At 40.9% G+C, this 27,158-nt stretch overlaps 1 protein-coding gene across 1 annotated transcript in view; it reads right to left on the bottom strand.

The window, feature by feature from the left end:
* LOC106892839 (cytosolic phospholipase A2 epsilon-like) overlaps nucleotides 1-18,442 on the bottom strand; it is a 39,599-nt gene extending 21,157 nt beyond the window's left edge. Inside the window, exons 1-5 of the mRNA XM_014950381.1 lie at nucleotides 18,332-18,442; nucleotides 17,901-17,987; nucleotides 15,288-15,290; nucleotides 9,950-10,022; nucleotides 122-258 (exon numbers count right to left, since the gene is read on the bottom strand). Of these exons, the coding sequence (XP_014805867.1) occupies nucleotides 122-258; nucleotides 9,950-10,022; nucleotides 15,288-15,290; nucleotides 17,901-17,987; nucleotides 18,332-18,442 (411 nt within the window). The remainder of the gene's footprint in view (nucleotides 1-121; nucleotides 259-9,949; nucleotides 10,023-15,287; nucleotides 15,291-17,900; nucleotides 17,988-18,331) is intronic.
* Between the last annotated feature and the right edge of the window lie 8,716 nt (nucleotides 18,443-27,158).

Genomic DNA, 27,158 nt, shown 5'->3' on the forward strand with positions numbered 1-27,158 from the left:
TTGCTAGGAGAATTTTAAGTAAACTCAGAAAGGCATTAGAAGACACAACATCCTGTTTTGGGCTAAACTGAAAGAAGCTGCATAGAGATGAGACAGAGAAGAGAGTTTTTGGGTTGTGTACCTTGACTTGTCTCTGTATCCGGAAGTAGAAAGCTTCATTCCACACAGGATTTCTGCAGTTTTTGATGGTTTTGGTGTGGAATTTTTCATCTGAAGCAGTTGGCAACCAGAGGCTCACATAGCAATCAGATTGGCTTACTGTAGAAACATAGGCATAAAATATCTGGCAGTGGAAGCACAACACAAAATGTGGAGGCATTGAAATTCTCTGTAACTTGATCATGGATGAGAGATGGCCAGTTCTTTCTGATATACATTGGCCAAACCAGGAAGATAGCAATCACACAGCTGGGTAAAATAAATCTATTGTTCATCACAACACTATTTTTAATAAGCAGTGTATTCAAATAACTATACACAACCCTAGGCATCCTAAAAAAAATACAGTCCTAGCCAGTGAATAGAACAATATGAATAGCCAGGAGTCTTAGATTGCCCCTTACCAACCTTGTTTTAGCTGTCTGCAAATTTGGCAAGAGGAGAAACTGTGACCGATGCAGCAGAGAACGAGCCTCAGATCCTGAGAGTGATCAGGGATAAATTGTCTATGTGGCAATTTAGCTTGTGAGAAATCTTAAAAGAATCAGGTTTGAGTCTGATTCAGACAATAGATGTCTGGCATACCTGGTTATTAATGCTTCACGATAGAAGATTAATTATTCCAGCTACCTAGAGCATTGTCTCCTTAGGTGGGGTAGGAAGGGAGAGGCCTACCAGCAGTACAATTTCTTCTTCAGGAGGTCAATAGGTAGCTGGAACCTTTTCCTGCTGTTTGCTGATCCTGAAAGACCTAGAAGCTATTTCCTACTCCACATCTCCTGCAGGAAATTGAAGTGGCAGAAAGGATTTGGATCTTGTGGATGAAGGGAGTGAGCCCACGCTTACTATAAGGGATCATCTCCCATAGATCACGAACCAAGCAAACACCAAAGAGATTCTCAGACCTTGGACAGGAATTTTTCCAGTGGCAAATGGAAGGGCTGATCCACCCTGTTGTGTAAACACAGGCTTTGGTGAGAAAAAAGGAGTAAGGGAGAAGTCTGCTCCCATGGCAGTTGATAGAGGTAACTACCTCATGAGCAGAGAGATGAACGCTTACTATCTGTAAGCATGGCACAAGTCTTGAATCAGTTCCTGAAGGTTCAAAGAGAGTTCATCCTGGTGTCTTTGCTCAGGATATGGTATATACTGCTTTGAAATATTTTGCCTAAATATAAGGTGTTGCCTGAAATCCAGAGACCTTGTGATGGGGACATCCCCCCGAGGATGATGCCTGTCAGGCAGAGAGATTCCCAGGTAACTCTCCATGCTGAATCTGAAGGAATTTCTTGACACTGCTGTGAGTTTTCCATCACGAAGGATATAAGTTACCTTTCTGTCTTTAAAATGATTTCCACAGGCAACATTTCAGCATCTCAGATATTTGCATAATTGAAGGGATAGTTTAATATGTTGACTTTGGCAATTACCTGTGTAAAGTGCAATTTACAACGTGTGAGAGGACTGTGATTACTGATCTGCCTGATAATGGAAACATTGCCCCTCACTGTGCTGTCTGACAGCCTGCCGAGCCATGACACTTGTCCAGATAAGTGGTATCACTGCCTCTGATCTATAGCGTTTCTCAAGAGCTCATAGGAAGCCTGTTAAAAATGCCAAGAACCAAACGTGGCTTCAGGCTGTCTAGACCATCCTGCCTCTCATTGATCAACTTAATCTCAAGTGTTCCAAAAACAGGAATCCAGCATCCCCAAATTCACCAAAGTGGCTGAGATGGAATGTACTTCAGAAATGTTGAACTGATCTGAGACATGATTTATCTCCTTTCTGGTCACTGGCCATTGTAGGGTGTAGGAAGGACACATTTCTGTATTTTTGCTGTAGTTGCAAATGCCAATTCTTTTCTTTTCCTTTCTTTTTCTTCTTAATGAAAATGAAGATGCTCTATCCTTTTTTAAATTTCAGCTTTAAATCACACAGTGTATAAAACAAGACTCGTGATAGAACTGAGAATGCTGGCAGGGCTAAGACTCTGACCCAAGCAGGATTGAACAGCCACAGCATTTATGAATGTCTTTTGTTACTGTTTTATCTGGAATTTATTGATTTGCTGGAGTGTTCTCTTTGAGAAAACATTTTCATGAGGCTACTTTCTAAAAGTATTTTTCTTTATGTATGTTGCTTTCACAAATATTTACTTAACCTATTGACAATTCTTTGTCAAACTGATGAAGTACAAGCTGGATAAATGGACAGTGAGGTGGATTAAAAACTGGCTGAATTGCCAGGCTCAAAGGATTTTGATCAGCAGCACAAAGTCCAGCTAGAGGCCAGTCACTAGTGGTGTACCCCAGGAGGTGATACTGGGACCTGTGCTGTTTAACATCTTTATTAACAATGGGTGATGGGACAGAGAGCACCTTGGAATTGGTAGAAAACTGGGAGGCATGGTTGACACCACAGAGCTACACTGCCATCCAGAGGGACCTGAGCAGGCTGGAGAACTGGGCCAACATAAGCTTCATGAAGTTCAGCAAGGGAAACACAAAGTCCTGCACATAAAGAGGAATAAACCCATGCATCAGGACAGGCTGGGGGACTGACCAGCTGGAAAGCAGCTCTGCAGTGAAGGACCTGTGCATTTTGGTGGACACCAGGTTGAATGTGAGCCAGCAATGTGCCCTTGTGGGCAACGAGGCCAACAGCCTCCTAGGCTGCATTGGGAGAAGTGTTTCCAGTAGGTGAGGAGGGTGATCCTTACTCTCAGGGAGGCCACATTTCTGGATTCCCCAGCACAAGAGAGGTAAAGACATACTGGAGTGAGTCTAGAAAAAGTCCACAAAGAAGGTGGGGGAATTGGAGCATCTTCCATATGGGAGAAACTCAGAGAGCTGGGACTCTTCAGCATGGAGCAGAGAAGGCAGAGGAGGATCTTATTAATGTATCTAAATACCTGATTTAGGTGGAGGGGGGAGGAAAATAAAGAAGTCAGAGTCAGACTCTTTTCACTGCTGCCCAGTGAAATGCAAGAGGTAATGGACAGAAAACAAAATACAGAAAATCCCATAAACATAAGGAAAACATTTCTTTACTATGAGAGTGGTCAAACAGTGGCATGGGTTGCCCAGAAAGGTTGTGAAGTCCTTGGAGATGTTCAAAACCTGACTAGGCAAGTCTCTGAGCAACCTGCTGCAGCTAACCCTGCTTTTGAGCTGGGGGCTGGACCACCTGACCGGGCAAGTCTCTGAGCAACCTGCTGCAGCTAACCCTGCTTTTGAGCTGGGGGCTGGACCAGGGGATCTCCAGAGGTGCCTTCACACCTCAGCCACTCTGTGTGATTCTGCAATATCAAGGCTAGTTGGTCACAGACAAATTACATATAATTGTTAGTAACCACTGAGTGCAAATTTGACCTTGAAGATGAGGTGAGATGAAAACACTAGGACAAAGCATGTCCTCTTCCCGTGGAGAAAGGGAACTGTGCCATATGCGGCTTTGCCTCAATTCCTCTATGGTCCCTACTGATGGGGAGAGGTTATTGTTTCCCATAAAATTCCTGTGATTTTCTGTATTTTCCCTGAATTGTGCAGACAATATCAGCTATTCCCCGTGCTGTGACTCTAACTGAGCTTCTGCACTTCTGTAGAAGTGACAGTTCACTTGAAGCCAGGTTGAGCTGTGAGGCAAAGAGTGGGACAAATAAAAAATTACAGGATAGTTGGATGTCTGCTGAATACTATGAAGGCTATGACACCCTTGTTATATGGGAGCACTTGCAATGACTAACCAGCTTTTTTTGCTCCAGCTTGTCCTGAAAAAAGTGCACAAAGGAGCAACTGAAAAACTTCCAGTTCATTTATTGCTGCCTGGGAGCTAATACAAAAAAATATATTTGCTTTTTTTTTTCCATGCTCTAGATTTAATGCAATTGCTGGGCATCATTAGCAATTTCATGCCATGCCAGGCCCTTCCTTCAGTGCGTGTGTTGCAACTTCATTTCCTGATGACATAATGTCACCCCATGTGGATGCTGAGACATCTAAACTCACAGTCTCTTTGGAATTCAGTACTAAATGACCCTGATATCCCTTCCCAATTTTTAACTTCTTCTGATTTAATTGCATTTATGTGTTGGTGGGACTATTTCTCATCTCTGTCTTCAAGCTAAAGATGGGCTAAAAATGCAGGATTGAACAGAGTTCAAACTGCAGCCAACTCTTTGCCACTCTGTGAGAGTACAGTCCTGTGACACGTTCCTGAAATCATAGAATCATCTGGGTTGGAAAAGATCCTTGGGATAATCGAGTCTAACCATATATCCTACTCTACAAAGTTCTTCCCTACACCATATCCCCCAACACCACACCTAAACAACTCTTAAACTCATCCAAGGATGGTGAATCAACCACTTCCCTGGGCAGCCTATTCCAGTGTCTGACCATTCTTTCTGTGAATAATTTCTTCCTAATGTCCAGTCTAAACCTACCCTGTTGCAGCTTGAATCCATTCCCTCTTGTTCTATTGCTAATTGCTTGTGAGAAGAGACCAGCACCAACCTCTCTACAATGTCCTTTCAAGTAGTTGTAGAGAGTGATGAGGTCACCCCTCAGTCTCCTCTTTCTCAAACCAAACAGTCCCAGCTCCCTGAACCATCACATGCTGAAAATCATTCATCTCCATCACAAGAAAGAAGAAAATTACAGTACTGGAAACCGAAGCTAGTAAGAAAAACTAGTCCCGTAAGAACAAAGAATGTAAACTATAAAATCCCATCTGTCCTGTTACTGCATTTCATAATGCCAAAAAGAAGAAATATTTTTCTCCTAGTGAATTCCTCTCCACCTGCACAGACAGGTTCCCCCTGAATCCGAGTTTACTACAGCTCACCTGAAAGGAGGAGAAGAGCCACTCCCATTTCTCAATCATCGGACATGGTCTCCGGGGGAATTTTCCCTCACCAGCATAGTGTGATGTAAACAACATTAAGAAATTACCTCCTTCTGCTGCCTAGATGAGAGTTGATTTGAGCTGAACTCTGTCTGTCCTCTAAAGTATCCAGATGCAACACACATCTATAAGTGTAATATTACTCTCTGTAGCTCCCTTGTGGAAACAAGCAAGCTCATAGATCTACTGTGCTTAACCAGTGATGTCCTTCACCAGGACACTCCAGGTGTATGACCCCAAAACTGACTCCTTTCTTCTGAATGGATAAAAGGAGCTTCCACGAAATAATTTCATAAGGTGGGAGAAGAGACAGGCTCCAAGCTCCCCTTTTGTAAATATGCAAGGTCTCTCTTCATCCAAGGATGAAAAATGAAAGGAAGATCTAAATCAAAAAGGAAGGGTAAAGGGGATGATATGATTGTTCTGACCTCTCAGCTAAGACCACAGGTTTCCTTCCACAGCTGAGACAGCTTCCACGTGCACTTCCATGGGCCACATCGCTGCAGGTCAGTGCCACTGGTGTTGCCTGAGGACCTGGGAGAGGTCTTCTTCCACTTGTGGACTCTCAGGGCAATTCTCCTTGTGCCAGGTGAGACAGATCCCCTCACTGATTGTCTATTTGTCCACAGGAGTGGGGTAAGGGGGTTATCTCCAGCTGTGGGCCACAGGGGCTTCCATAAACAAGCAAGTAAACACTAATGATGGCAAAGGTGGGCCAGGCTGGGAGCTTGGTGCAGCTCTGTGTAGCCACCAAATAACTCATTTGTTTAAGGTGAGCAGCTGGAAGTTGTTGGAAAGCCGGTGTCACCGTGGTCCTCCTTTCCTATTGCCTGGCTCCTTTCTCATCCTTTTGGGAAACAGAGTCACTGGAAGGGGTCTTAGCAGCAAGGAAGGTGGCTAATACACTGTTTTCCCCCGCCACCTCATCCTGGCCAGATATTCCTCCTACACATGGGGAATTCTTTAGGAGAAATGATGCCATTAACAGAGTCAGCAAACATGAGGTTTTGTGAAAACCTCTGGCACTAACCTCCAGCTGAGCAGGATCAAGTGAACACACCAATGTCAAAAAAAAGTCATTCTTTTACCCAAGGATGTCTGCATCGGACCGAGGAGGGGGATTCCACTGATAAGCAGGTACCAGACTGTAAGTGTCCCATCATCTTCACCGGAATGGCTTCCTTTCCAGGATGCCCACCTCCTTCCCAGCCTAATGGAGTACAAGCAGTGGAGCCTGGTGATGACACACAGTGCCTGCAGGGCAGCAGGATGAGTGCCAGTGACCTTATCTGGGCGCCCACGGTGAGATCAGGGAGTGACGGAAGTGTGTGTGTTCGAGCCTGACCCAGGATTACAAATTGGCATAAAGGTCAGTGAGGAATACAGTGAAAACTAATTAGCTCAGGTCTGTCAAGAGCATTTGCATGATAAAATAGGATAGAAACCAGTTGAATGAAGTATGAAGCAAATGTCGGAGTTGAGCATTACCTAAGTATAGAGGAGCCCGCAAAAGCAGTGGAGCAACTGTAAGTATATGAAAAGGGCTAATTGTTCCATCGAGGAGGAGCAAGGTGCTTGCTTTTTGGTTTTGTTTTTTTTTGTTCTGTTCTTTGTTTTTTTTTTTCTTTGTATGAAAACAGATGCAATCACTTCAAGCTCCACCAGCATGTGTTGTCTACAGACAAAGACGTAACACTGGATTTCAGGATAAGCTGGGACCCCTTCCCAGGCTTGTGAAACAAACACCCCACAGATCTTGAGGTGTATGTTTAAAAAACACCCAGGATCAACTTGGGTGCAAATGATAGTGAGGAATGTCAGCAGAAGCATATAGGAAGTGGTATTCTCTGAAGTCAGGATCTGGCAAGTAAATCAAAGGAAAATACAAGAACTCTAATGGCCAAAGGAGCTGGTGTGCCATGAACTGAGCAAAAAATCAGAGAAATGGAGCATATTTTAGCAAAATGAAGGTGAACAGAAACTCGAGCAAACAGATAACTGCATGCTTAGAAGGATCAGAAGCCAGCATGTGGGCAGAAAAAAAACAAGTCATAGAAGCTCCTGCACTTAGCTGGAAAGGTGACTTGTTCCTGGATTTGATACTTAAAAGATGAAAATCCAGGGAAATCTGAAATATCACCAAAATTGTCAGTCTTCCACTGATATCTTACTGTCAGATAGCACCTGTATCAGCTGTTTATAATCCATTTTTCAGGGAAAAAGGTCATAACGCTGAGACAAGACTAAGTAAACACCATTTTCTAATTCTCATCAGTATACGTTAGCTTGCATAGCTATTTTAGTTTTCTGATACTTCAAATACTTTCAAATGTTAAAACCAAAACATTAAGCTAAAAGGACATCAGTATCAGTGCAAAATCAAGTGCTTAAAAATTACAAGATATCTTTTAGCATTGTACTGAAGTATTTAAAATCTCATGGTATCAGGCTATTCTTCCTGGGAGACTCCAGCTTCTTTGGGAGCAGGGGCAGGCTGCTGCTCAGTCAATGAGCTATTTAATATTTGTTTCCCTTCCTTCTTCAAGGGCGTGCTGGTTTACAGTGCTCCACTATGGTATGACATCCTTAAGAAACAGGCCCAAAATCACAGAGTACCCGGGGAATTACCAACAGAAAAGAAAAAAAAGATGTTCTTTTCTTCACCTGCTGGTCCCCAAATCTTGTTTATCTGAAGATACTTCTCACTATTTCTAGGACTTACCTCACATGTTGAATTAGGGTCCCTCTATACATAATAAGACAACCCATTTCAAAATGAGCACATCATCTAAACAGACAAGAGAGAGAAAATGTGTGGGAAAAGATATTCTGTTATCCATGTTTTATAGGTAGGACAAGAGAGGCACAGAATGTTTGGATGACTTGCCTAAACTTACACAGCCAGTCTGTTGTCAGAGCTAAAAACTGAGCCCACACATCTGGATCCCTACTCTGAAGATGTATATATTGGTGAGAATGGGAATTTTCTAAGGGTCTGCATGTCATTATACAATACTTCTTCTGAAATCCCACTGTCCTAAGGATGGAGGACAAGGATATAACAGTAATATTATTTTCTGAGAGCGCATCATCATTTTACTTTGTGCAATCCCCTTACATAAGCTGATGAATCACGGTTCTTATCTTGTCATTCGATTTCCATTCAAGATCAAAGGTGATACTGAAAGAAATTAAATCAGCACTTCAAAGGAATGAAGCTGAGGTCTTGCACGTATGCAGTGTTTCATAGCTGTGAAAAAGACTCTTAATTAATTTGACCTTCTTTGCTCTACTATGATATTTCTTCTATTCTCTGCATCCCAGTATTGCAGAACATGTGAACGAATACTTTTCTCCATTTGTTTGGAAAACTGACAATGGTGACATCCATGTTCTTGAAACACCAAAGTGAATGGAATAAAAAGAGGTGGTGAGAAATTTTATTTGTAGAATATTGTTCCATCAGAAGGTGAAGATAATAACAAATGGTAGTTTTTAAGGTGAAGATGTTGCTGTCTCTGGATTTTCCAGTGGAAGTCAAGTAGTGCTCACTTGGAGAAAACAAGATGGTGTCCTGCTATGTCCTTAGCCTTCCTCAAAGTCTGTTTGACGACTTGCTGTCTCATGGAAAGATGGACCTTCAGAGCTGCCTGTCTGCTAGTGAGGAGTCTCGTCCAAAGTAGTCTTCTGAAGCAAGACCGGTTAGGGTTTCCAGGCCAAATTAATCTGGAGCAGAGCTGCTGGGTTCTTGGCAGTATGGGGCACCTCATCTTATTTCTTTGGAAAAGTTGTGCCTGTCATAGATATTGTCTGATTTTCTAACTTCGGAGAGTGTATTAAGACAACCTGAGAGTCCTTAATGTGCAATGTACAGCCATTTCCAGTGACAACTGTCGTAACTGCACCAAAACCACCACATTTTGGAGTACCATAGCTAAAGATTTGGCTCTAGGTCTGTGCAAACAGCAATTGTAAAGGACTTTTCACTTTGACAGATCCTCTAGCTGTACTAAAAATATTGAAAAGTGAGAAGACAGAGGAGTGTTCACATGTTATGTGAAATGTTGGGCAGTGGAGAGGTTGTGGTGCTAGTGAACTTCAGCACAAACTCAAAAAAAAAGAAAAAAAAAAAAGGCAAGAAAATCCACAGCAAAAGAAGGAAGAACAGTATGGTAAAGCAATATGCAAAACTGTAGTTATTACTGATCTGCCAAGTGTGCAAGGCACACATAGGACTGGCGGGAGAAAATTCTCCAGAGAAACACCTCTGTGGAATGGGAGCAGCAGGTAACAGTTGGCCAAATACCACACATTTTCAGAACACTTTGCATGTAAGCTGTAACATACCATGTATTACAGTCCCCAAAAGATTTCTGTTATACATCTTTTGGTGCTGAGAAAGAGTCAGAAACATCCATAACAATGTGGCTGCTCAGGACACATGAACCACACACCTCACTGAACTTCTGAGATGCGGCAGGGTTCTTTAGAGCAAAGAATTGAGAGCAACCCGTGTAAAGATTTCAGCCCTGTATTCTATGTATCTGATATAGACATATGATATAAACACCTGGCTATTAAAAATTGTGTTAGGATATTTTCACACCTCTGAAATAGCCAATTTGTCTGTGTTTTGATGGCCAACGGAAGTCTTAAAGATCTAGTCAATATCCTACCTGGCACTGACGTGTTGCAGAATTCTTGAAAAAAACCAAAACCCAAACAGCAAAAGACTTATGAAATTGTACATAAATACTCCATGTCAGAAGTTGGCTTTGATTCTGGTTTCTTAGCATTTTGCATTTTTCCATGGCTAGCACAAGCAGGGGCTGATAAGTAAGTTTAGAACTGTATAATGTCAGTAAGAAAATCTGGTACTTACAAAAATCTGCCCGATGAGCATTTCTCAACTTTATGATTCTTACAGTGAGCAGGGAGTAAGGTGACATTTCTTCCTGCCGAAAAAAATAACACAGGAGATGTGCTTTAAAGTGTTGGATATGCATATTCATTGTGATGACAACCAAACACTGAAAGGAACCACAATTCTGCTGAAACCATCTCTTCCAGTTGGCATCACAGAAAAAATACAATAGGCACCAAAACGCACTTTCTCCACAAACTTCATCACCCCTAAAGTCTGCAGCCACCTAAGCATACAAACATAAATTGTGGAAGGAGAGGATGAATAGGAAAGTAGAGACAGGAGGTACATTAGCTGAGAAAGTTCAGTTAGCCAGCTACATTGAATCATACATGCAGTCATCAGCATCCAATATGACAACATAAAATTCATTGAATCACAAGTCAGAAATGCTCCAGTTTTGGTTGAAAAAAGAGGGATACTTTTAGGTGGGTTTTTGTTTGGTTTGTTTGTTTTTTGTTTATTTGTTGTGCTTTTTAAAGAATCATTTTCACGATAGAGAGGTGTCTAAGGATTAATAGCAACACCTTGGGGAATGTCACAAGGCACCTGGGCAATTCACAGCTTTGGGCAAACCTCCTTGCTTGTTTTGTGGGAACAGAAGTTTTCCTTACCAAACGTGGTTATCTGATTGATAGACATGGAGTAGTATAACACAGTACATGGTTTTGATTACAATCCGTCTCAAAAAAGGTTGTCTCCAGTTCCTTGTTGAAGATGCCAGGCCTTACCAACTGGGTCTGTAAAAGTTGTGTCAATTACATGTGCTTTAGGGATTTTACACCTTCAGAGAATGTGTCCAGCAGCAGCAGCTAGAGCAACTAGGGTGTCAGCAGAAAGATGTGGAAAATGGGCAGAAGTTGCTATGGCTGCAGCAGAGATGGCTGTCTGGATTCCTTGGCTCAGGGAACAGTCATGGAAAATATGTCAAAATAGCTGAAGTCAAAAAGGAGAGAGTTGCACCATGGTTGTACACAACAGATTGAATGAAAATTGCAAATAGGCACTGGGAGTGCCTACCTGCGTCATAGTTTACAAACTGAAGCAGAAGAAAAGGAGGAATTTCAGAAATTTCAAACTACATTGAGCAATAAATTCCAGAGCTGATGGATGATTGTAATAAGAGCAGGTCTCGTTAGATGGTTGGGGTAACACAGTAAGACTGTAGCAAATGCCATAGGACGAGGGTCTGCTCGGGAAAGAAAATACACTTTCAAAGTCTGTCACATCCTGAGAGCTGACTGCATACAAAGATGTTATAATCAGATTCTGAACTGTCGGTCTCCAATAAGAAAGGAAGATACAAAAAGTATCACATATATATTGAAAAGTGACCTAGAGACTGTCAGGTTATGGAATAATAATGGTTATTTTAAAGACTTCTGAGTAAAGCATCAATTAAAAAAATATTATAGCATTAAAAGGAGGTAGATTTGGGAACAAGGAAGAGTTGGTTTGCAGTTCTAATAGCAAGGATCTATGGAAGTTATAAAATTACCAAGGGGTAAAGCAATAGGTGGCTACTTCTGTGATGTGGAGGCCTGATGGCAGTCACTGATATTCAGGAAGAGCTCAAGGAGGAGTTGACTCAATGGCAGAAGGCAAATAGGTCAGTAATTCTTAGTAAAGTCACCTCACAAAACAACAACAGGTGGCCAAAGCAAGAAGCTGTTGCGAGAACTAATGACCAAAAGTTTGAAAAGATTATCAGAACTGAAAACAGAGGAGTGCTGGGGGAAGATGATGAAATAATTAGATGTTATCTATTTTCTGAGAAACTTCAATTTAAATAACAGGAAGAAACTCTCGAGTGAAATAAGAGAAAGCATATTCACAGGTGCTGCTACTGTGACAAAAGTCAGACTGCTAAAAAGGTCAAAGTATATGAAATCAGTGGGACAAGACAGCACATTAGCTGAAGTGTGTAAAGCATTGGACCATGAGGAATTCATCATAACAAAATTTGGCTTAACCTCGCAAGTCACCTCAGTCTCTATAAGGATGAAAGACATGAATGTCATAAAAGTAATTCACAAAAAATTGCAGTAATTCTCAAGCCATGAAGTTATCCAATGGAATGGCAAAGGTTAATTCTTGAGAAAATGCTGGATAATTTAAAGCGATATTAAATAAAAGTTAACTAGTGCCTAAAATAACCATAAAGCTTTGCCCATGAGTTCAGGCTTATAACTAGGAATTGTAATCATAGGATGTTTTCAATAAGTTGACTTGTTAAAATGCTAATATTTTTTGCTGTAAGGTACAGAAGCAGCACACCCGAGACAACAAGATAGCTATTAAGCGCCGAACAAGTGCATTCTCTTTATCAGGCTACAAGGAGTAGAAGATACTGGCTTCTGTGTGGGTGCATTCCAAAAGTAAATAGCAAATTAATCACTGTTGCTTGAAGTTGTATGTAGGGCACAGAATATTTTATAGGGTTGTTTGTTCTGTACAGGAGAGGTAAGATCTCAACGTTATCAGAATCTGGGCTGAGCCAGCTCCACGTTGTTGTTTCAACCATTCTTTTAGACCACTCCTTTTTCATCAGCAAGGAATAACGCTGTGTCTTCTTACATCAACCTGTTTTGTTCTTAAAGAACAAACACTCACTGGGTTTGTCCATTTTTTTCTATACCTTTTTCAAAGATAGTACTCAAATTGGAGAAATGCATAAAAACTTCAGCAGATATATTTCAGGAGAAATAAAGGAAAGAGTTAAAGGAATTGCATTTAGTATTGGCGCTCTTCTAGTCTTCTTTAATGGCACCAGTCCTTTAGCCAGCATTTTGGATCACATGTTTTTAAAGATTGCCAGAGACGTGTATGAACTACCATGAGTTTTTAAGAAGTAGAATAACAGAAACAACGTGGCTTCTGCAAAGACACATTGACACCAAGCACCAGTTCTCCACTCATTCCTGAATCTCACTGCACCAGACTAGAATACAGGTTATGTGAAGAATGCATCACACGAACCTCATGTTTTGCATGCAAATAAAGACAAACTGATAAAGAGATTTGGAGAATGGGAAGGCTATATTAGGAAGGAAAACAAACCAGCCTCCAAACAATAGAAGCAACCCGGTGTTTCCATGAAGAACAATAAGATAGTACAGAGATTATATAGCATTAAAGATTATGCAAGGGTTCAAACACCTGATTTCACATGAAATCATGGTGAGAAAGAGGATAAGGGTATTTGGTGTCACTTGGTGTAAAGCGGAGAGGTTTATTTAAATTTTAAGAGCTTGTCAAGGGAATAATAGGGCAGCGTACTCATCAGACACAAAGTGCAGATTTGAAATCTGATTGTAAGAGAAGCAAGAATTACTTCTCACCTCCAGGAGGAGAGCTCTGAGTAAGGGCTCTGAAAGAGAAAAGCCAATGAGCTGCACATGAAAACACTGTGTAGCAGGAGGCAGGTAGCATGTGCCAGAAAATCTCACCATATTATCTGAGAAATCGGGGTTCTGTGAGACAGCAAGATACAGGCTGTGTCAGCCAGAGCACACCCAACACACAGTTATGGAACAGAGACCTCAAGGAAGAGAGGGGAAAAAAAGACTCGAGGGATTAACAACAGAGTAAAAAAGCTAGTGATGCAGACCTGGGAGGTGGGCTCAGTAAGTGTGTTTGGTGGCAGCCAAGAAAGTCATTGCGTCAGCAGGTTTTACTAGCCAAATGCCTTCTGGTATTAGCCTGCCCCCAAGAACAATGATTACTTTAAATTTGAAGGAATAATATTAGTTTTATTTCTATGTTCTCAGCATTTTTACCAGTTAGAAAAGGATTTTGGTGGTACTCAGCACCAGTCTGCACTCTGAACCATTCTTGCATTCTCTCAGCATAACACTTAGATGTCCATACCACCCAAATCAAAGTAGTTTAGAGGAAAACAGTCTGTTCTAGAAAATATTTCTCTCCTCCCCCTTAGGACAAAGAAGGAATAATCTTCAGTGATCATAATTAGCATAATTTGAGACACCAATGCCTTTGAAGACAAATGCTAACTATTAAGTGAACTATTAATTTTAACGCAAATCTCTGAGACACATGAGAAGGAGACTTATCCTCCTTAGAGAAAGTAGTTAATGAAAAATTACTCCATATCATACTTTACTGCTGGCCAAATGCCAGATTTGAAAACTACTCCAGGAAATTCAGTGAGCAAAGTAACACCTTATAACTGAAACTCAGGTTCCTGGTGCCATTGATGTAAATCATGCAACTAATTCTGTCTTGCCTCTAGTCGCCATTTCATTGCAATAATACTGCGAACAACGTTAATAAACTAGAAAGCAAGTGTGTTGCTGCTGGTGATTATCATTTGTGTTACATTAAAAAAAAATGCATAGTTCAGGGAGTTGGTAATGTAATCAACTATCCATGAGTGACTAATTATCATAAATAGTTATTTTCAGCACAAGATTTGCATTCCTAATTAAGCCAGGAGCAATTCCTGATACCTAGAATAAAGAATTACCGAAATATGAGAATCCACAGTACACAGATGGGTAAATCCTCTTGCAGCCCCCTCTAAGAAAGATAAATGTGTGTACCCTGAATCTCTGAACTTATCCCTGCATTGACAGAGTGACGGTCAGACTGACCAGCCTTCCTTAAAGGCTCATTGCTACCTGTGCAAAATGTAACCTTGCACAACACACTTCAATCACACATACTTTTTTTGAGAGGGAAGGATGACAGCGCCCTTGGAAACGTCTTGGCTTTTTCTAGTTTTGCAGCAAATCGTTAAGGAATGTGCATCACTTTATGTGCATTGCTTGCATAAATCAAAAACTGATTAAAATTACAGAATCATAGAATCTTCTAGGTTGGAAGGGACCTCAAAGATCATCTTGTCCAACCGTCAACCTAACTGACAAAAATAGACACCCACACAACAAACAAGAAACATCACCATCACTAAACCATACCTCCCAGCACTACATCAACATGTCTTTTGAACACCTCCAGGGATGGTGCCTCAACTACCTCCCTGGGCAGCCCATTCCAATGTCTGATGATCCTTTCAGTGAAAAAATTTTTCCTAATATCCAGCCTGAACCTCCCCTGGTGCAACTTGAGGCCATTTCCTCTCGTCCTGTCGCCTGTGACTTGGGAGAAGAGACCGGTCCCCGCCTCTCTACACCCTCCTTTCAGGTAGTTGTAGAGAGCAATAAGGCCTCCCCTCAGCCGCCTCTTCTTCAGACTAAACAACCCCAGCTCCCTCAGCCTCTCCTCATAAGACTTACTCTCCAGACCCCAGCATCTTTGTTGCCCTTCTCTGGACCTGCTCCAGCACCTCAATGTCTTTTTTGTGGTAAGGGGCCCAAAACTGGACACAGTACTCGAGGTGAGGCCTCACCGGTGCCCAGTACAGGGGGATGATCACCTCTCAGGCCCTACTCACCACGCTGTTCCTGATACAGGCCAGGATGCTGTTGGCCTTCTTGGCCACCTGGGCACACTGCTGGCTCATGTTCAGCCGACTGTCGACCAACACCCCCAGGTCCTTTTCTGCCAGGCAGCTCTCCAGCCACTCTGCCCCCAGCCTGTAGCGCTGCCTGGGGTTTTTATGACCCAAGTGCAGGACCTGGCACTTGGCCTTTTTGAACCTCATCCCGTTAAAATTCTCCTAAAATTCTCCTCGTTCTTCTCTGTTTTCTGATTTCATGCCCAGCAGAATACTTCGATGAGCCTCCCCACCCTATGTTAATATTTCTAATCTTGAAATGAGATTATACTTCCTAGTTTCTTGCTCTTTGCATTACTGTACATAAGTTTTCAGTGCATCTACAGATGATGAGCCAACAATTTTTATTAAGCTGATAATTTACCAAGGAAAATACAATTGGTTTTTTTCATTTTTTGAAATAACAAATTATTCTGTATGAAACAATGCAGTAACTCATAATATCCAGTGATAAATTTTCTAAAGTTTACTGTAATTATAGGTTACCTTACAACTATTTATGATCTTCCTTTAGTATGTTCCATCTTTCCTGTATTCACGCGTAAGGTGCTAGAAGGCAACCTGTCTACTCAGGACTCCCTGAAACAGCTAAAGAGATGCTCTCTTGATGCTCCTGGCCATTTGAAAACATGAAGGAGGTTTCACAAAGTTGTTACATTTTCCTGAAAATTTAGCAGCGGGGCATATTTGGCTTTGCACTGAAGGTAGGCAACACAGCTAAATTCTATGCACAGCCCCTGGGCATGTTTTTCTAAACCCAATCCAGCAACGATTCAGTTCATCACACAGCTACACAAAGTCCTCTCAAAATGAAGCAAGTGCTTGGGCAAATATTTGAGCACTAGCATTAAGGAAAGCTTTGCACCTGTTTACCTGTTCTGGGACTCATCTGCTATAAACATGTTATCCTGTATAACACCTCCCTACTAATCATCATCCTCCTGTTGCGGATGGCAAGCCACAGCTTGCAAAAATCTAGTGAATTGCCAAAAACTGCCCAGGAAATCCAATGCCAGTAAGAGGCAGAAATTGTCCAGCTTGCACAAGGCTGTGCCTTTAATGTCAGTTTTGTGCCAAGCTTTATTACAGAGGAGAAAAGACATTCAAATGCCAGGAGGCAAATACAGGGTGTCTGAGAATGTCTTGGTTGTTAAACACTCGTGGATAGCAAACAGAACTGTTGGAGGTTCATTTGATAAGGAGAAGTTATGACAAGAACAACAAATTTAAGCTGTGGAAATGGTCCCAGAGCCCCTATTTTTAAGGCTATAGGATTTTTTTAACGTTACCGTACATATATTCAAAAACCGTATGCTGGATTCTAACAATCTTTATATACATGAAACTACCTTAGTGGTAAAGAAGGGTTAGATACTTTTAGGCATGGATATTCTAAACCAAAACACAACTTCAGTATAAATACAATAAATCATGACAAAAATGCTATGGAGATCAGGTCATTGCACTCCCCAATAGTTGCTTTTCCTGCTTTAGAACATTCCCTTGCTGAGCTTTAGCATACACACACACAGAGCCAATTACGAACACCTAAATGCTGTGTCAGTTTTAGTTACACTACTTTGCCATTTACATCAAGTTTCATGAACCCCTGATGGTTTGTCACCCTTTCCATCCGTAGAAGCTGCCAGAATGCTACCAACAAGAGATGGGCTTGATCGATGAGTTTAATAATATTATGGCTTACATAAGCAAAACGATGTTTTGGAAGTCTGGTTGCACAAATAAGAAACTAAACATGCAGATTTCCTATGAGCTATAGACACTTGAATCACATACCATTTAAGATATCATCAAAAGTAGGTTAGCTTTTTTTTGGAGCCACGCAGTTTTCCTTTAAGGCAGCTTGACACAAAGTACACTCAGCTGCAGGCTAACCAAAAGTGGAGACAAAAGTCATCACTGATCCAGCTAGTATGTGTTTGATGCACATATATCTCTGCCACAGGCCCTGCAACTGTTGCTAGTATTGTTCCTCTCCTATTGTGATGAGTTACACAGTGATCAAAGGGGGCATTTTTTCTGGAAACTCGCATTAATGACCAAAACCTAACGGATTGCCAACGACCATGCTCTGACTTTTCAACACTGGCTGGGCTAAAACTCCATTAAAATCAATAGAGATAGGCAGCATTTAAAAAGGTCAAAGTCAGTCCCATTTTAACAGTAAATTGAGAATGTTTTCCCTAAGGAATTTCTCTAAGGAATAAAACCATGAAAATAACACAATTTGTGTAAGGTAGATGTTTCACCTAAAGAAAATTTTCTTTCATTCAATGCTCCTATTTCTAAATAAGCATGTGAATCTGTAATAACAAAATTTGTAAAAAAATAAATTAATTAATAAATCCTACCCTTCTAAAAACCCCATTGGTGTAGTCCCACCTATTTTTAGTTTGCTGAAGTCGGTACCTTAGCATCAACGCCGCGTGAGGCTACATAGTGCATCATCCATTTTCTTTCTTCATTTTCCAAGGAGCTTGATTTGCTGCTTGAATGCTGTTGAGGGAGGGAGAACAAGGCATGAAAAAGAGACCTAACACCCATTCTTCTACTTATTTTAAATCCTCAGTGGGAATTGCAATGTGGAACAGGCAATTTGCACCTCTTCATTGTTTGTGGTGAATAAAATTAACATGCCAGGAAAGTGGCAGCTATTTCTCTGCTCTGTGGAAAGATATTAACACCAGGTCCCCATAGCTGCAAATATCCAAGAAAGGGGAATCTTGTTTTCTTGGAGATTTATGTCCTGCAGGTAAGAGTGGACTTGACCTGATTATAGTCTGGAGACAAATCTGTATCAAATAGAGACTCTTGACAGGCTTGTTCTGTTTTCCACTTACCTGGGGGAAGGCAGAGGTTGATGCCATTGAGATCGTTGCTGCATTAAGAGCAGGTGCTGCGAATGGCACCTGAGTACTAGGCTCCATGGTTGCCAGTGCCTCCTGAAACATATTTACATCCTTGAAGAGTGTCAGAAGTTGCTGAACAGGTGTTTTATTACGTTGAGTCAGAGCTCCACCCCTCCACGATTTCTGAAACAGGAAAATTTCCCACCCACTTTACTTGTCCAAAGAGCACATCTGTCATAAGGTGTGAACATTCGCATCTGCAGGTCTTGTGACTGAGCAGAGCAAGCTGAGACCAAATTGTTCCCACCTGGGGGCTCACAGAAAAGTAATAATAGTGATAACCTGATTGGTGATCTGATAGAGTTGGTCTATGAGAGGTACCCTTACAAAACAATCTAAAAATGATTATAATAATAGCCTAATAGACACATCTAGCTATTGTCTCCATGCAAAGACCCTGAATTCCTCACATTATTGCTTCTATAATAATTTTTTTTTTTAAAAAAAAGATGGGTATAATCATTAGAAGAAAGACATCTATGTATAAAACTATTAAGAATTCTTCTGACGGAGTATTATTACCTGAAAAGTGCTGTTGCATCATGATTTGTACACATGTGTTTGTTTTTATTGTAGTGTTCTACTTCAAAAGAAATGAAAGAAGGGAGAAATTTGATAAATAACATTTCTGTGCCCCTTGAAACACAATGTATGACTTTTTTATTTGAAATGCTTTACTTATTCTGGGCTTTACATTTAATACAGTATGAATCTTAACAAATTCAAATGAGATTCAAGCATTTCATTTTGAAAAATCATGAAACATTCCAACAAAATAAAATCATTTCATGTTTTTAGGGGATTTTAATTCTTCATTTTTATTTTCCCCAGTTCAGGACTGTCATTATCTGATGCAAAAAACATTCAGATTTCTGAGGAATTCTATTCAAATCACCAGCCAGCTGGGCATTACTAGCAGATTATTGGAATTTAATAGATTGATCCTGTACATTTTATGATTTTTTTTATCTAATGAGGATCTGCATGTGTTCAGCACACCTCTAGGAAGCTCAGTGAATAAATTTTCTAATCCATTATGCAAGCATTATTAGGCACACATACTTTTATATTGAAAGTCCTCCCAAATGCTTAAAAGTAGTGCTTACGAAAGGATTTAAGATTAATAGGATGACAAAGCATGATGCTTCCTATTAGCGACCTGCATAAGTATGAAATCACAGCTGCTCTGACTGTGGCAATGAGTGTTGTACAAGGACCTTGACTGACAGAAACCAGACACAAACCCCATCACTTCCAGCAGTCTCATTACATGCTTTTCTTATATGCACAGAGGAACCAATACGAAAAGCTGGTGTTACAAGGAGAACAAGTTAAGACAGTTTGATCATCTCAACTGCAGTACTCTATCCTTGCAAAAGTTTGATTTCTTAAGTTTAATTTTACACATACATTTTCTGATTTATTTTTTTTTTAATTAAATAAACACATTTATTTTATCACATTGTGCAAGGGAAAGGTTTGGTGTAAACTTCCTTTCTCACCTTTGTCGTATTGAAACTTTTTGATGGAACACAAACTGCCTAATTAAAACAGCATTAGATAAACTACAGCAATAGGTAAAGGATTGCCACAAGCCTCTCCCAAGCTTTGGCTGATGCTTTGTTTAGTATGAGCACTTGCACTGCTATAAAAATATTTTTAGAATCTGCCTTTTTTTTTTTTCCCATAAAAAGGCTGATCAGAAATAGTTTAGAGAAAAGTAACTGTACACACAAAAGCACACACACTTTCTATTTCTTCTGCTACAGCCTATCTGTATCCTTGATTGAAGTGCCTAGGGGAGGTGCGACACCACAACAGAGGAATGAGAACGTTAGCTACTATTTCTTTGTAATTGTGCCCCACAAAGGTTATCAGCTCCAGGTCTTGTTTCTGCTATGTATGGAAGATAATGGGTGTGAGGTTTTTGCCTGAGAGCCAGTTTTCATTTACATTTGTCATGTTGCACCTTTGGTTTTAAGACAAAAGGAAATTAAAGCCGGGGGAAGGGGGGGGAAGAAGCCTCCAGCATCCCCTAGGAAGGTGACTAAGAGTTGCTTGTTGCCTAACAACTAACCCTTCTCTCCTGACTCAGGCCTTCCTGATATGAAATGCCTAGCCTTTCAGCTCATCAGAGGCAGCCAAAGGTGCCCTTGACTCAAAGCTGGCACTGGTATTGCATTTCCTAAATTAGTTCAAAGTTCAAATGGCTTTTCACTATGAAGCATTATTTCTTTTGAGGCAAACATGGCCTTTTCACCAGGTGCTTAGGATAGGTTCAATCTCACCGAAATCATCTAAAAGTCAGACTTCTAGTCGAAGCTGTTTGCCTGTGTTTCCTCTGTGGAGGAAAAAGCCAACATTGCAACTGCAGATAGTGACTCAGGTCCTCATTTTTGGATTCTTCTGGAGAAGCTTAAATGTCCAGGTCATACTTGACACTTAAGTTCTGAATGGCTGAAGATAGGTGAGGTGAATCCCACCCTGAGTAATCAGTATATCCTCTTTAATCACTTGTTTCCAAAGTTACTGATGCTGAGGGAACCTGACATTGAGGAACTGGGTTGTGTTCCTGACACGTGATTCACTCTGTCGCAATGTGAAGCTGCGAAACGCCCTTGGGCAAAAGTTCTATTAGCATATAAATGAAAAATCTTCTCATGGATTCATTCAAATAACAAAGAAGAAGATGTTTTGCGATAACCTGGAAGATGCAATGCTGCAAGTATCAGTACAAGTACAAGCTTCTTGCTGTATTCCAGTTTGGGATCACCTAATGCCCCTGTGGTCGTGAATGGGAGAGCTTGACTTGGGACTGCTGTTCATAAAGCACAGGCTGTGCAGGGATAGCTCATGGCCAGGCATATTAAAGGAGGAATATGAAGTTGGGTTTTCCTGCTGTTGTATTCCAGTTTGGGATCACCTAACGCCCCTGTGGTCATGAATGGGAGAGCTTGACTTGGGACTGCCGTTCATAAAGCACAGGCTGTGCAGGGATAGCTCATGGCCAGGCATATTAAAGGAGGAATATGAAGTTGGGTTTTCTGTAAAACCCCAGGTTGCAATCTGTGGAAGTGCAGCAGCTGCCTCCTAAGCCTCTGAGATGTGTTTGGGACAAATGGGGAATGTCAGAGGGAAGGACAGAGAGGAGAGGACTGCTACAACTACCTGAAAGGAATGTATCCTGACTTGTGGGGCACAGCCCCTGAGGTCAAATGCTACATTTAGTGCAGCTCAAGGAGCAGAAAAACTCTGTTGGGTCAGACTTAGATAGCCACACTTGTGGCAATTTTGGGGTTTGTCTGTCAGCTGGTGAGCTACTGGTGAGATGCAGATCACCCAAAGTTGCTCTGCCTTGAACTGGTTGTCATTTGAGGCTTTTTTCTGTAACACTTTTTTCTTTTTCCTGACTAGTCTGATGATGTTTAAGGTTTCAATCATCATAATCTAAAATTACAGCCAATGACTGAGCTCTGTAATACTTTTTCCTTTTTCCTGACTAGTCTGATGGTGTTTAAGGTTTCAATCAACATAATCTAAAATTACAGCCAATGACTGAGCTAGGTCAATTTTAACATTAATGCTCAAAGACGTGTTGGATCAGTTAATTATTCAAAGATTTATTAAAGTGACATGTGTTGGATCAGAGTTAATTATTCAAAGATTTATTAAAGTGACAGCTAAGAACAAATAAAAGATCAGCTAGATTGTGTGTTTTTATTTGACCTTTCTCAATCATTCTCAACAATAACCCTCTTCAGCCTCTTTCCCAGCCTTCCCAGATCTTCCACAGCCTTTTTCTCTCATCTCTATATCATGAGCTTTTTCATATCATGATCTAGCAATGTGATCAGCCCCTCTTGCTTCAGCACATCTTCCCCTCGGATTTCCCAGACTACATTTTTCTGGAGAAAGGGAGGATCCAGCTTCCCTGAAAGTCCTTCTGGTTTACTCCTGATTAGTATCTTCACTAGAAACAGCCATCTTCTACTCCCCAGGGATACAGGAAGATGCAGCTAATGTCACTCATAGCAGTATGATGCTTCAGGTATGTTAGAAGTAATAACACATGGTGGCCCATATGAATAAAAGCAAAAATGTTCAAGTTCATGTCAGAAATTGAGAGATCTTAGCAATCTCCATGGCAGCAAAGCCAAATATCATTCACGAGAACCAGGCTTTAATATGGCAATAGCTATGCAACTTTGCCTGATCCACATCATTGCTGCTGGTGGTCCACATGCCCTTTGTTTTAATAAGATAAATGAGAAAGGCATGTATATATTTATCCCTAATACAAATATGAACAGTACTGCAAGAGAATGAAGCCCCTCCCTCCTACTTAACCAAGAGAGACAGAAACAGCCAAGAGATTCTGCGCTAGAAGATGCAGCTCCCTTCTCCTGCTGTCAGCCCCTGGAAGAACCACAACACAACCGTAACGGGTTGGCTGCCTCCAGTATGAGAGCCCTGGTGAGAAAACACAAGCTCTGGGAAAAGGAGATCCTTAGGGAAGGCGTTCCCAACCGAGGGAATGCTGCCAGGCACTGCGGGCATTTCCCCTCCCACTTGCAGGCTGAAGAGGAAGAGGAAGCACAGGGTTGGGTGATGCCCTCACTCCAGCTAATCTTGCAGTGCTGAAATTCCTGGTGCTTCTTTCTTGCGTGAGAAATGCCCAGCTGTTGCAGAAGCTCTTGCATCCAGTATCTATCTCTCCACATGTGCAGAAGCCGTGTTCCTGTTGCGATTTGACTTCAAACCTTGTGACCCATTGTGCAACCTGCAGAGGTGTGCATGGCAGCGTATCTTGCCCTATATCCAGCGTGTTGTCACCGGGAGGATGGAGTGACAGCCTTTCCAGGGCACTTGGCAGGTCATATAAGCAGTGCTTACTGAACCCAGGCTCTGCTGGGAGTCACACAGGCACCCCACAAACCTGCTTTTTGTGCCATCTGAGGTTGAGCTATCATCCATACCTCATGCCAGCTGCCCATGGGACGTGGTCGCTGTTGGTCAGCTGCTAACAAAACACAGGCATTTCTCAGGGAGTACCAAAAGGCTTTGTAGTTGTCTGGGAAGCCAAATGAAAGAGAATTTTGGGCTGGCAGGCAAAAAATACCAGCTTTCATTCCACATGCTCCCACTCAATAGAATACAAACCTGTGCAGAAATCTAGGGTGGCCTCTTACTCACACAGGGCTGATGGCAAAGATTAAACTATGTTAACAGCTCCACATGGAAAGACTTTAAAGGAACAATTGCAAAACATCTCAAGGAAATGTTTCAGAAATGCGTAAGGAAAGAAACATTCTCCAGGAGATTGAGATAGGCAACTATGTAAGTACATCCTATTACATGCTAAATTAAATCACCATTGCAACATGATACTCTGCTAAAACTCACAGACATCAAAGACAAGCGTGACTCTTAGGTCAGGTCAAGAAAACATAGATTAAAGAAAGACAAATTTGTAGTGGCAAACGTTGCTAAATATCCATTATAATAAGTGTGAGGGAGCCACATTACTAAAGCATGTGGCAACCTGCCTGAACAGCTATTGCATGCAGCTCTCACATGGTTCTGATATTTTGACCCTACGTGGTGTAATGCCTAAAACCTACTCAATTATATCACATCTCACAGATCTGACGTGAAAGGAAAACTAATTATTCCTCATATTTTCACAAGTCCAAGTCAATGATAAGGTCAGACTAGCTGTTGGTAAAAAAAACTTACGTGACTGATGAAGAGGAATCCGCATTGCTTCGGACACTCGACATTGCAGCTTCACGCTAAAATCCAGTGAGAGAGGTCAGGATGGTCTAAAAGATGTCTCTGGTGGCATAAATATCTGCTCCTGCTGCAGTTGAGGAAATCCCAGCAGTGTGATATGTGCTATCTCAGTTTCACAACTTTGGCTGACAGCCTGATGTATTTCAGAGGTGATAAGATGGCAGCAGCCTCCTGTGAAAAAGCAATACACAGTGCACTAGAAAATGGGAAATACAAAACTTTCAAAGTAAACCATAACTTATGGAATATAGAAAAAACATGATTTCCAAGGGTGACAATAGGAAGCATATATAGACATATGCAAATATAAGGGAAATGTATATGAGGAGAAAGCAAAATCCTATCCAAGGTCTGTATTCATTACTTCATAGAGATAGCAAAATAATTACTAATGATATAGTTAAAGCAGGGACACCAATAAAACACTGGTGTTCTACACTGGGAAAGAAAAAAAGTTACATGTTTCATTGACCAATATTCTAAATTACTTTTCAACATATAGCCATACAACATATATTGAGACAGAATAGAGATAATTCTTACCAATTAGTTGCAAAAGTGTAGTCTAGGAGGGTTCTCAGCTGTCTATGGTTCAACTATTTTAATTCATGGCATTCTGCAGAACTACAGAAGGTTGAAAGAAAGTGAATATTGTGTAGACTGGTTACCCTGGTTGCCATTGCAACAGGAGGCACAACATCTGATTAACTTAAAATCCATTACCATATATTACCACTCTTGGTTCTCTTGCTATTCCTCAAAATGTGGACTGGCAGTCATACACACTAAATGTTCCCTCATGCCTGAAATAGAAATGCCTATTTGGAGCCAGGAGTTAGTTTAAAGTCACATACATCCTTCTCATTTATGTTTCGTATGTTTTGTACAGCGTATGTTAATGTGTGCAGGTTTATATGAAGTACAGGTTTCAACATACAAAGCAATTATACACTGAAACTGCACTCCACCACAAAAGGGAGTGTTTTCCCCCAAAAAAGACTGATGATGTGTAATTAGTTAGCCTTAGGACAGTCATTAACTAGTATGATTTACTGTCTGGACAGCAGATGGTTCCACCCAGTCAAATTCCATATGTATGTGTGCATGTGTATATATATGTATGTATAAAAACACCTGGGGAGATTTGGAGTAAAAATAATGTTTGAAACCCTTTCCATGAAAGCAGAAATAAGTGACCTACCTCCTGGCTTGCGTAAGAACGGAATGCCTATCAATATGGTTTGGTAAAGAGCTTAAGAACTATATAGCTAGGAAAAAACAAGAAGGACAGGAAAGCTGTTGGGAGCTGATCTTAATAAAGGTAGATAGAATTGTGCATTTCTTTTTTCTTTTCTACTAAGCTTTGTGAAAGTCTTACTTGTATTTGGAATATGCACAGAAATTCTTCTTTAATTTCCTTATCTTATATATGTACTAGAGGTGACGCCAATGTACTGCCAAAACTGAAATGTGCTGTCTATATGGATGGCTTGTTCTTGCAAACCATGGTACTGGAGCTGTCTTTCAGTGACCAGAGTGCAATAAAGCCATAAAGGATGTTAAAGCAATTACAGGGTGTTCCACCAGTAACGTGCATGGGACAGTAAAACTGTGATGCAATGTGATTGCATGGAAAATAAATCTTCCTGGAGTTATCACTAGCCAGAGGATCCCTGTAAGGTGATGAGCAGCTTTGGTAAACCCTGAGCTACTTTCTGGAAGCCCACCAGTATAAAACAGTGACATTTTTAATAAGAAGGGACTGGTTTTGTTCTCTTATGCAACTGTAGGCTTTTTACTTATGTTGTGCAAAGACAGTGAGATTTTGTTGTGCAAAGACTGAAAAAAGTGTATATTCATGCAACTGTAGGCTTTTTACTGATGTTGTGCAAAGACTGAAAAAAGTGTATATTACTAAGGTTAAGAATTTGTTAGCTAATTCATTTCATAGTTAGTCCTCAGTGAGAAACATCACTGAACAAAGTTTTCTTCTGAGGAATTTTTAAGAGTTTACTAGTCTCAAACTCTATTCAACATTTTGGTGACTGATTTGGAAACAAGTGTGACATCCTGACTGGTCAAATCTGCAGTAGAACAAAGACTGATGGAGTGCTGAGTAATACTAAGGACAGGGCAATCATATAGAACAATCTGACCTGCTTGATAAACCGGCCTGATTAACAACAGTTAATTCTAACACACTGAAGTGTGAAGTTATGATTAAAGGAATGACAAATGTATGCTACAATTTGCTCCCCTTACGAAAGGGAAGGCTGTAGTGTGGAAAACAGCAAGTCACCAGCTTATAGAAGACAAGCAACTCAGCAGAAGTCTCTTATGGCAAATGAGGACAACTGGATTCTGCATATAGAGACTGGAAAGTCATTTATATGTAAGAATAACAAGGCAATGTTCATCTCCGAATATATCAATATCAGGGAATGTACCGGAGTCTGCGTTTTATAAAGGGATGACAAAGAGTTGGAGGGAATGCAACAACAGAGCTACAGCTGGATCTAGCTAATAAAGTTCTTTTTCTAATGAGAACTTGAAGGGCTGAATCTACTGGTGATGTAACCATATATTTCATAGGATCGAACCTAGTGAAGAAACGACGGTGATGCAATGGCTTTTAAGTGACTAGGAAAAGATTTAATGAGATTTAACTAATTTCTGGGCTCTGGCCAAACTAATGAGACTGGAAACAAGGTCCTTAATTATTGTTTGAAGATGTTCACCTTCTAGAACATACTTCTGTGAAATGTGAATTCACCATTCCTGATACCTTTAAAAGAAGAGAGGTCCTTTTCCTTCAAGATAGACTGTCAGCCACAGGCAATCAGGATTAACATTTAAGTAACTGCATAGCAGGTAACAGGTCTGACATCTAGCAAGTCAAATAAGATGATCTGATCATACTTTTGGCTTTTGTAAGTCTAGGTGAATAATGTAGTACAAATACAAA

The sequence above is a fragment of the Calidris pugnax genome, unplaced genomic scaffold (genome assembly GCF_001431845.1).
Source record: "Calidris pugnax isolate Ruff unplaced genomic scaffold, ASM143184v1 scaffold68, whole genome shotgun sequence".
Taxonomy (NCBI): Eukaryota; Metazoa; Chordata; class Aves; order Charadriiformes; family Scolopacidae; genus Calidris; species Calidris pugnax.